We start from the raw sequence: 9,647 nt of genomic DNA on the forward strand, positions 1-9,647 counted from the left end.
ATGAGGTCAGAGCTCAACCACAGGATCATTTACGATCTTCCACTCCATGTAAACACTATGTAAACCATATCTTTATTAAACTCGCTTTGTGCAGAGGTACACTGTCATGCTGAAACAGGTTTGGGTCTCCTAGTTCAAGTGAGGGGAACATGTAATGGTACCACATCCAAAGATATACAATTATTGTTCACAAGTTTTAATCTCTGTGGGGACAGTTTGAGAAGAAGCACATATAGCTGGAAAAGACATGTGGCTGAATTCTTTTATCCACATAGTATATAACTATATATGTACTTATTCATTGGTGAGGCATGCATACATGCTTTACATTATGCTCAGCTGACACTTGTATCTCAAGTAATTCCAGTTCAAATTCTCAAGAATCGGTTCTTCAAATAGCTCCAGAACACTAATTATGAAAACAGCCTAAAACAGCATGGTTACCTAGATGTTTACTCTTTTGGTGAATTGTTACCAGGTAGATTTGGTCATGGTTTATGCAACTTTAATGTTTTTTTTTTATTTGTTGCTGGTCAACTGGTAAAAAGAAATCTTAAGCGTATTTGTATCTTTTTATGCTGGGATTGACTTAAATGTAATTTTTTGGATAAGAAGTCTTCAGTGTTTAGGGTTCATGTAATAGATCAGCCTTCCTCCACCTGCTGCTCCTTCACACTAAAGAAGCCTCAATAATTAGAGATAATCTAATGTAGGGAAAGCACCTGCTGCCTGGAACAGGGTGAGTGTGTGTAGGTTTGACGTGTCATTTCACGTGTCATGTGACAGACCATAAGAATGGGTTGTGCTGTTCCGTATGGTGAGAAAGTGACACTCAACACTCAAACAGAGACTCAAGGGGCCAAAGCGGCACAGGGCTACGCTGCATGCAGCCAGTCAGAGGACAGAAGACTGAGAAAGTGGCCAGGGTTCGAACAAAAAGATTGCTGTTGAGAAAACACCTCCTCAAGCACACCAAGCATTAGGTCAAATTCAGTTTAGAGTTATGAAGAAGTCAGAAGATGTACCTAGTTTACCATTTACTTAAAAAAACAAATACATTTCACCTAATTTATTTTACTAAGCTCTAAGAACTAAGAAAATCACACTCATAGTAACTCACTGTAGCCAGGACCCCATTCACACACACATTCTCACTACTCTTTCACACCTATGTGTAATTTGGACTAGCCAATTCACACATTTGTATAATTTCTTGATAAGTGGGAAATAAAATTACTGCTCCAACCCAATAAATACAAATATTATGTTCATATTGCTTGGTCTCAAAAGTGGTGCAAAAAGAATTGTCAAAATGTAATTTCATATTTTGTGCACATTATATGGTTGTATTGTACATTTTCGCCAAAATAGGACATTGGTTTTCTAAAACACAGAACACACTTTTTAGTTCAATAAACCCACTCACAAATCAGCAGGAGAATAAACAGTGAAAGAATGCGACAGAAAGGAAATAACCCACAGTGGAATGGTGGTGTCATATATCTATTCTCCCTTACTGACAGGCAAACTAGTCATGAGGCCACAGGCAGTGTGTGAGCACACACACACGCACACGCACACACACACACACACACACACACACACACACACACACACACACACACACACACACACAGACTTACAGATACATACACTCCAAATCAGCTCGGCCAATGTTGCTTTGTTAGCTTCCATTGGAGCCAATGTCATTCAATAACTAGTGTGCACTTTGGGGCCTCAAGCTCCAATCCCTCTCTAAGACAGGAAGTGCTGGAATGCTCAGTAACAGAATGAGTCCAGCAACCATGGCAACGATTAGCCAGCATACATTTTTTAACATTGTCTTAAGCATCATGAAGCTCTTAAAAATTATCCTGAAGTAATATTGAAATGGACCAATAAATCCCACCTGAGTAGGTCTGAACCCAACTGAGGATATCATTTTTAACTCTCTCTGTAAAATGACTAGTGGAACACAGCCAATGCTCACAGGATGAGACTGATGTTCTTCCAAGGGACACAGAGTCCCAAACTGAGGGGGCCTGGCACTACTTCCACAAGATCTTCCCAACAGCTTTGTTCAAAAAGACAAGCGTCCATCATCAGAGCGATTCACTGTGGCCTAGATTTCCTCCATGACTTCCTTTATACAAAAATTTTTTTATTCACAATAAAATCAGTGTACTGTAAAAGCTCTAATGATGCAGTGTGAGTTCAAAAGCACAGAATAGGAGTCTTTTTTGGTCAAGGATTTTGATCATTAGTGGTAGTTTTATTGCGCTTGGACCGAGACCTCTGCTGTGCTTTACGACTGGTTTATAACCACCAATGCAAGTGGAACCAACTATGGCTCCAATGCTCACTGTAAAACAATGTGCATGTTGAATTTATATAGTCTTGCAGATGAAAATACTTTACATTTAATCCCTCCCAATGGTCTCCTCTTCTCTGACTCAAGAGGCCCTGAACATTAAAGCTTAAATGTTTTCCACACTAAAATGTATATATCTTCCTGTCGGTACAAGAACTTAAGTTATGTGCACTGGAAAACAACTTTTGCATTAAACTACCTGAATTGGCACAACAGTTCTGTATGTTAGGATTCAATGTAACTTTTCATTCTGATATTACTGGCAGATAATCTCTGAAAGCATAGTCACATCACAAATGAATTAGTGTAATAGTCCTGGTCCATATAAAAAGTCCTCCCTGCCTCTCACCAAAACCACGTGGAGCATACCAGTTGAAGTTGATTCGACTTGGCGGCCTTTGTCCTGCTAATCCATTCTCTCTGGCAAAACTATGGTTTGAGTTAAACTGTGTTGCACATGCACAACTATTTTGGCTGTGTTTAGAAGTGATCCTTCGTATCAGATAGAGGAAGACAATTTTTTTTAGCTGTTTCCAGACATGAGGTTTTATATAATACTTCCTGAACTGACCATAAATGAATCTATAATAAGAAAGTGGTACTTTACTATATGCAGTCAAGAATCTGATGCTGTTTTATCTTATTAACTTGATAATTAAAAGAAAAGAGATATTGTGGGGAAAAATGAATGTTTATATCTGGGAAAAATCTGGGAACAGGAATTACTTTTGAACAGATGATTCACAACATAACTAAAAATGTAAAAGGGTGTACAAACTTTAACTAATGGAATAAATGAGCAATTAGTAATGTTTGTTGTAAAAGAGTACTAAAAAACTCCAATGCATGCTATTTTAGTAAAATAATCAACTTCAAATTGGTAGGTCCCCTGGTGGTCTAGTGGTTAAGATGCAGCGCTCCCACCGCTGCGCCCCGGGTTCGATTCCCGGTCAGGGAACCATCCCCAGCCACTCTTAGTGCCGGTCCCAAGCCCGGATAAATTGGGGAGGGTTGCGTTAGGAAGGGCATCCAGCGTAAAACATGTGCCAAATCAAACGTGCGGAGGATCCGCTGTGGCGACCCCTAACGGGAGAAGCCGAAAAGAAACTTAATCAACTTCAAATTGGTACCACTCTCGTGTTGACCCTTTTAACAGCACAGTATGCTTTGCTCCTTACATTTCAACACTACTGTATTCTTCTCTACTCACTGTGTTTAATGGCCTGACAACCATTAAGCAAAAATCCAGCTTTGCAGTGGATTCTTAACTCTTGTCCTAAATTGATTCCTTAGATATAGAGATAGATATGTACAGAGAGATAATGCACTGTCATATCTCCTGAGTAGCTTTTACAGAAATACTTCTCATATGTAAAACTGAGGTGCAACAGTAAATAGAGAAAAATTATAAAGTTTGTTGATGGTTGGCCTGCAATACTATATACACTATATTTCTAAAAGTATTGGGTCATCTGGTCATAAGTATGGTGTGTGATTTTTTAACATTGCATTCCACATTTAGTCCCAATTTGTTCATATAATTCCCTCTTCTCTTCTGGGAAGATGTTCCACTAGATTTTGGAGTGTGCTTATGGATATTTATGTTCATCAGCCACAAGGGTATTACGAAAGGCATGTACTGATGTAATAATGTCAGGTGATTTTTGTAAATACTTTTTGAAATATAGTGTATATATATCTGAAAAGTCCTGGTCTGTGATATGCAGCTTCTTAAACAAACAGTGCTAGCTGAGGATGGACAAAAGATGTTATCTATGAAGATTTGAAGCATCTGTTGCAATATAAAAATGTTTACAGCATTTATACACAGGGGTTTTAAAGTTTTTTCCTACTTAACATATTTATGCCTTTGCAAAACAATACATATTAATTAGAGCCCAGTGGTTAAAGATACAGTAAGTAGTTACGGCAGATGGGGTACAGGTGTATTAACGAACGGCAGAAGAAGAGATATTGTTGATTTGTGGCTTGTCACCGTGGACAGAATGGTCAGATTCAGAAACAGGTATAGGATATATTTAGGACTGCAGAAAGACAACCTAATGAAAAGGTGAATATGTAATGAGACCAGTCCATATCGTAGCTTATCAGGAATACGATTATTTTACTCCGCAATGGTAAAGGTCAAAGTGTTAGCATATGAGAATTCCTTAAACCTTCTCTGCAGCATTTAACCTCTGAACCCAGGCAGGATGCAGCCATGTAGGTCAGTTGTCAGATTGTAGTCCAGGACTTGTTTGTAGTGATATGGTAATATATAAAATGTTTCAGAGAGCTGTCCCAATAGGTTAGGGACTGCTGTTATTTTAGAAGATGCAGACTCAATGGTATGCTCTTGTTTAAAGAGTAAGAATATCCACTGATATCCTTCTGTAATGCAGTCGTAAGAGTTAACTGTCATGTCACAAAGCAGCTCTGGCTACCTGGGAGAGGTGACCTATATTCAAATATCACCATGGCTCAGTCATGATTACTGAGTCATTTAAAATTTAAGAAGATCTTGCCATGCTGTATAAATATCATCAGTACCATGTGAAAGTTCAGCTCATAAATTCAGGCAGTAGATATTTAATGCCTTACTAGCACAATGATTTACATAGCACAAGTTTTGAAGAAAAAAATTTATAATTTCTAGACACTATGTTTTTTTTTATTCTATACACTAGGCAACTCCCATTTTAAAAAGCAAAAAAAGGAAGGGAAAAAGAAAATTTAGCACTTATGTACTCCACAAATCGCCCATCAACATTTGAAGTTTTTTTGTATAGAGATAAAATCTGTAACACCATGTACCTTTCTGGTAGCCCGTGATGGGGACCTCCTGCTGGGTTTGGATATCTCACGACCCGTTGGCAATTTAGACACCGAGTTGTTTTCTCGCTTGCTGGGGATCGGGGGAGGGGAGGAGGAAGATGCTGATGGACTGACTCGCACAGCCATGTCTTCTGTGCAGGTGAGACGCAGACTGCGCAGGTACTCATCTGTCTTACGGTCCACTACCAGCAGCCTGGTTTCGTGCTCGATTGCCTTGATCCTCTGCACCACCTGAGAACCAAAATAAAGCATCACATAAACCACGGAAATGTAAAAACTGCTCGCTGTCCTATAAGAAGACTGAGATTTCTTCTTTCTTTTTGTGATTAACTTCCAGGTCTATTGTTCAGTTTCAGCAGAATGAAATATGGCGACTCATCATAATTTTTGAAACTTAATATTAATCTGTGATTGACTGAAGTCCTCTGGAGGGGGGGGAACCAAGGTTTCCTGCTCCCTGGTCAGGAAAAGCAGTTACTAAAATGAATGAATAAATGAATTAATTCATCCAATTTTATATTAGATGTAAAGGCTACAAAAATATGCACCACTCATATGTTTGTGTCAAAGCAATTAATATTCTTTTTTAGTACTAAAACCTGGCCCGCATATTACAACAATTGCAGTCATCACTGATTGGAGCTGCATTATTTCTAGAAGAGGCCTCTCGAAAATGGACCATCATCAAAGCATCAGTCCTCTAGTCTGCCTCTAAATGGCATGCAAACCCTCAAACTGCATTGTCATATTGAGCCAGTGATGAAGAACAGACACACATGCAGCGCTTTCAAGTGCCAGCTAGAGACAGCCAGACATCCCGTACCATTGTACTTAAGCAGCAGTTAGCATGATTAAGGATGTTGTTCTGAGCTGGACATCTTGTGCTTGGAACTGAACTTAAGTCATATTTCAGTAGGGTCACATTTGGGATGTGAATACCCCACCGATACACAAGGCCTTTTCTATGATATGCATTATGCATCACAATGCATACAATCTGATCTGCTTTGAAACTTTTAATAGAAATATTTCATAAACTGTTATTAGAGAAGGAAAAGTAAAGTGGACTGTGACCCATATTAACCAGCCCTAACCGCATACATTATGTCATTGCAGTTATCCAACAGTATTATACACCTATCATACCTATAATATTAAAGGCCAACAGATAAAGTGTATAACATTGATTATCTAGATTATCTTTGGCACATCTCATAATGTAGGATATACTTGCCAGCAAACACTTCATAGCATGTAAGGAAAAAGGAAAAATAATCAAGCATAAGAATCTGAGCAACAATGGCAGGGGTTACAAGACTAGGTCAGAGCACCTTCAAAACACTATGTGATGGGTCAGAGCATCTCCAAAAAATAATAATAGAAAGGATAAAGGGTGAACCAGCAAAGCAGTGCACTGCTGAACCCATCCCAGGTGCCCACGGCTATTCATGTGGAGCATGGAGAGGTTACTTTGACATGTGGTACCCACCTTAACATTGTTGCCAGTCAAATGCATTCCCTTATGGTAACCATATTCCCTTACATATGTGGCTTCATTTAGCAGGATAATACACCCTACAGCACTACAGAAATGGTTTAGGAGACATAACGTAGAGCTCAAACTGACTCGGCTTCCATTTTCTCCAGATCTAAGTCGATCTTTGAGATGTGCCAGAGAAACAATTGCAGTCTATGGAGGTTCCACCTTGCTAGACTGCTGCAAGACTTTAAAAATCCTGCGCTAACGTTTTAGTTTTTGATTCCGCTAAACATCTTTGGAATCAGGTCTTGTAGAATCCATGCCTCAATGATTCATCAATGATAAGACCATCAGCCTAATTTTGTGTGGGTCCCCCCTGCACCACGACAAAAAAACTCATCAAGGCATAGACTGCACAACACTGCCCTATCCCAGCTCCAGGGTCTGAGCTTCGAACTTCACCTTAGATGACTGTCTGTGTGCCTGCACTCCACATGGCTGTGTCTCTATTTTCCTCCCACCACCAAAACATCAGAGTGGACAGATTGGCTGTTATAGTCGCACCTAGATATGAAGGTGTGCAAGGAGCCCTGAGAGGGAATGATGTCCCATGCAAGGTGGATTCCAGCATTCCAGCCCAGTATTCCTTTATTCACCACAACCCTGACTAGGATAAAGCTGTTACTGAAGATGAATGAAATGAAGTTAAAGTTAGTTCATGAAAGAAATCATAACAATACAGTTTTCCGGTAAAGTTGTGCACATTTCAATAGCCTTTAAATATGTTTTAAACATACCAAAACAATGTAGGTAACGCTTACTGTTTTTAAAAAGGAATCACTACACAAGTCTTTATAATTTAGCACTTTTTAAGCAGTAAAGTACAGCTGAGCTCACGCAATTGTATTTTGAGAAACTTTTCACTATACAGATCTCTCCAGAAACTTGTGTTGTTCTGGCACAGAATTGTTTGTTTTTGTTTTTGTTTTGTTTTTTTTGGACATGCGCTTTGTTGACTACTCGTTCACAACGGCCAAGCCAAACCACAAACTGGAATGCGGGTATAGAAGTAGTTTTATGGTAACCAACAAGAGCTGGGAAAAGTATACATGAACAGTTTTATGGATGCATACAGGATTTTTTGGTAATATACACATTTAAAAATGGATTGCATGAATTTGCATAGGTTTGTGCATTTAAAAGGATGAAATATACAATATGAAACAATGCACATCTCAGTTGTTTACATAACAGAACAAGTGTTTATATAGAAGGAGCGCTACATAAAACAGGGGTTATTCAGTTCTTATTAAAAATTAGATGGGATGCGTGCGTGCGTGCGGTGCGTGTGTGAGAGCGTGTGTGCGTGCGTGCGTTCGTGTGTGTGTGTGTGTGTGTGTGTGTGTGTGTGTGTGAAAGAGAGACCAGGCTGCTTACTTGCTGGTGGGTTTCTCGCTCAACATTTTCCCCGTTCACCTCCACCACTCGGTCCCCCGCGCGCAGTCCCGACTCCTCTGCAGGAGAATCAGGCTCCACTTTGCGGATGTACTGTCCAGTTTTTCCCTTCTCTCCGTGCAAATGAAAGCCGTAGCCATTCTCACTTTTGTTCATGCAGCAAAGCCGTGGTTTCAGATCGCTCGCCATGCTTTCCGCTTCAGCATCCAAAAAGTCCACGCGCCAATAACCGGAGACTATTCCCGAAAAAACAAGACATTAGCGCAGGAAAAAAAAGAAAAAGAAAAATGCCTCCACTTAGTACATGATTCTGGTACTAAGCATTTACATGTAAGACAAAAAAATCTCCCTTTCATGAAGCTTCAGTGTCCGGTATCCGAACAGCACTTTATGGCGCGAGCCCTTGTGTGTTCGTGCGTGCAGCGTCCATTTCCTTTGCTTTGCGTTTTCCCACCAGAGCTGAAACAAATGCACGGTCTGCAATGCCAGAGTTTATCAGCTGCATGTCAGCTTTAGTGATAAGCAGCAGGAGGGTCCCTGTGTAACATCCTGACAGCACGAGCAACAGGCGATATCCCCTGTTCAGTCTTCCATCACTTGTGCGCGCTCGCGCGTGTGTGTGAGAGTGCGCGCGCGTGCGTGTGTTTGTGTGTACTGCCCACACTATGCACTTCTACTTGAGTGAAAGTGAAGAACCCCAGCGAAGGCACTGGTCTGGAGCTTTCTGGAAACCAGCACCGCCATGCAGAAGTTTTCTGGAAACATGCTTGCTCACTGTTTTTGTTTATATTTATTTTCTTCTTCTTTTTTAAAGCTGTTTATGTGTGTTGTTTGTATTGTTTAGAAAGCAACAGATGGAAAAGTCGTTGTCCATAAGTATAAGTATAAACTTATGCGGTCTCTTTTAAAAGTCCAAAGATTTGTTCCAGACTGAAGTGAAAATAAATACAAATGCGATTTATTTTATAGAAATGTAACGAGCACTACAGGGTAAACACGAGACGATGCTGCCGCCTATTGGCTGACAAGAGAAAATATTTTGCAAAGTAGGAAATAGTTTTGCACTTAAAGGCTGAATGAGCAGATTTGTTAGGAGCTGTGCAAAAAGAATTGTACTTAACAACCTTCTCATGTCAAAAAATATATAAATCAGCAGTGGTGGTAAGCATATTTGCTTCACACACATGAGGTTGGGGGTTTAAATACCAGGTTTTTTCTGGTTAATCCTGTTTTCTCCACAGATCCAAAGAATATATAGTATACAGTAGGTATTTTGTTGAATGTTTGATATATAAAAAATAGACACAAATCTACTCATATACGAATTTTTAAATTTTTTTTGCTATTGTAGTTTTCTGTTGTTGTTTTTTTGTATATTACATATGCATAATTTTGCATATTACATACACAGGCTGTACAAGAAGGACCAAAGCCAAGTCTTGTTGTTTTTAATTTCCTGGTGAGGATGAAGGAATGAAGGTTCAAGTGCTCTGATTCTGGTTTTGT

At 39.6% G+C, this 9,647-nt stretch overlaps 1 protein-coding gene across 1 annotated transcript in view; it reads right to left on the reverse strand.

The window, feature by feature from the left end:
• The window catches only part of LOC310739728 (Na(+)/H(+) exchange regulatory cofactor NHE-RF2), a 45,989-nt gene extending 37,195 nt beyond the window's left edge, over window positions 1–8,794 (reverse strand). The window contains exons 1-2 of the mRNA XM_083565941.1: window positions 8,124–8,794; window positions 5,186–5,437 (exon numbers count right to left, since the gene is read on the reverse strand). Coding sequence (XP_083422067.1) covers window positions 5,186–5,437; window positions 8,124–8,330 — 459 coding nt within the window. The 5' untranslated portion in view covers window positions 8,331–8,794. The remainder of the gene's footprint in view (window positions 1–5,185; window positions 5,438–8,123) is intronic.
• Between the last annotated feature and the right edge of the window lie 853 nt (window positions 8,795–9,647).

The sequence above is a fragment of the Silurus aristotelis genome, assembly GCF_946808225.1.
Source record: "Silurus aristotelis genome assembly, chromosome: 17".
Lineage (NCBI taxonomy): Eukaryota > Metazoa > Chordata > Actinopteri > Siluriformes > Siluridae > Silurus > Silurus aristotelis.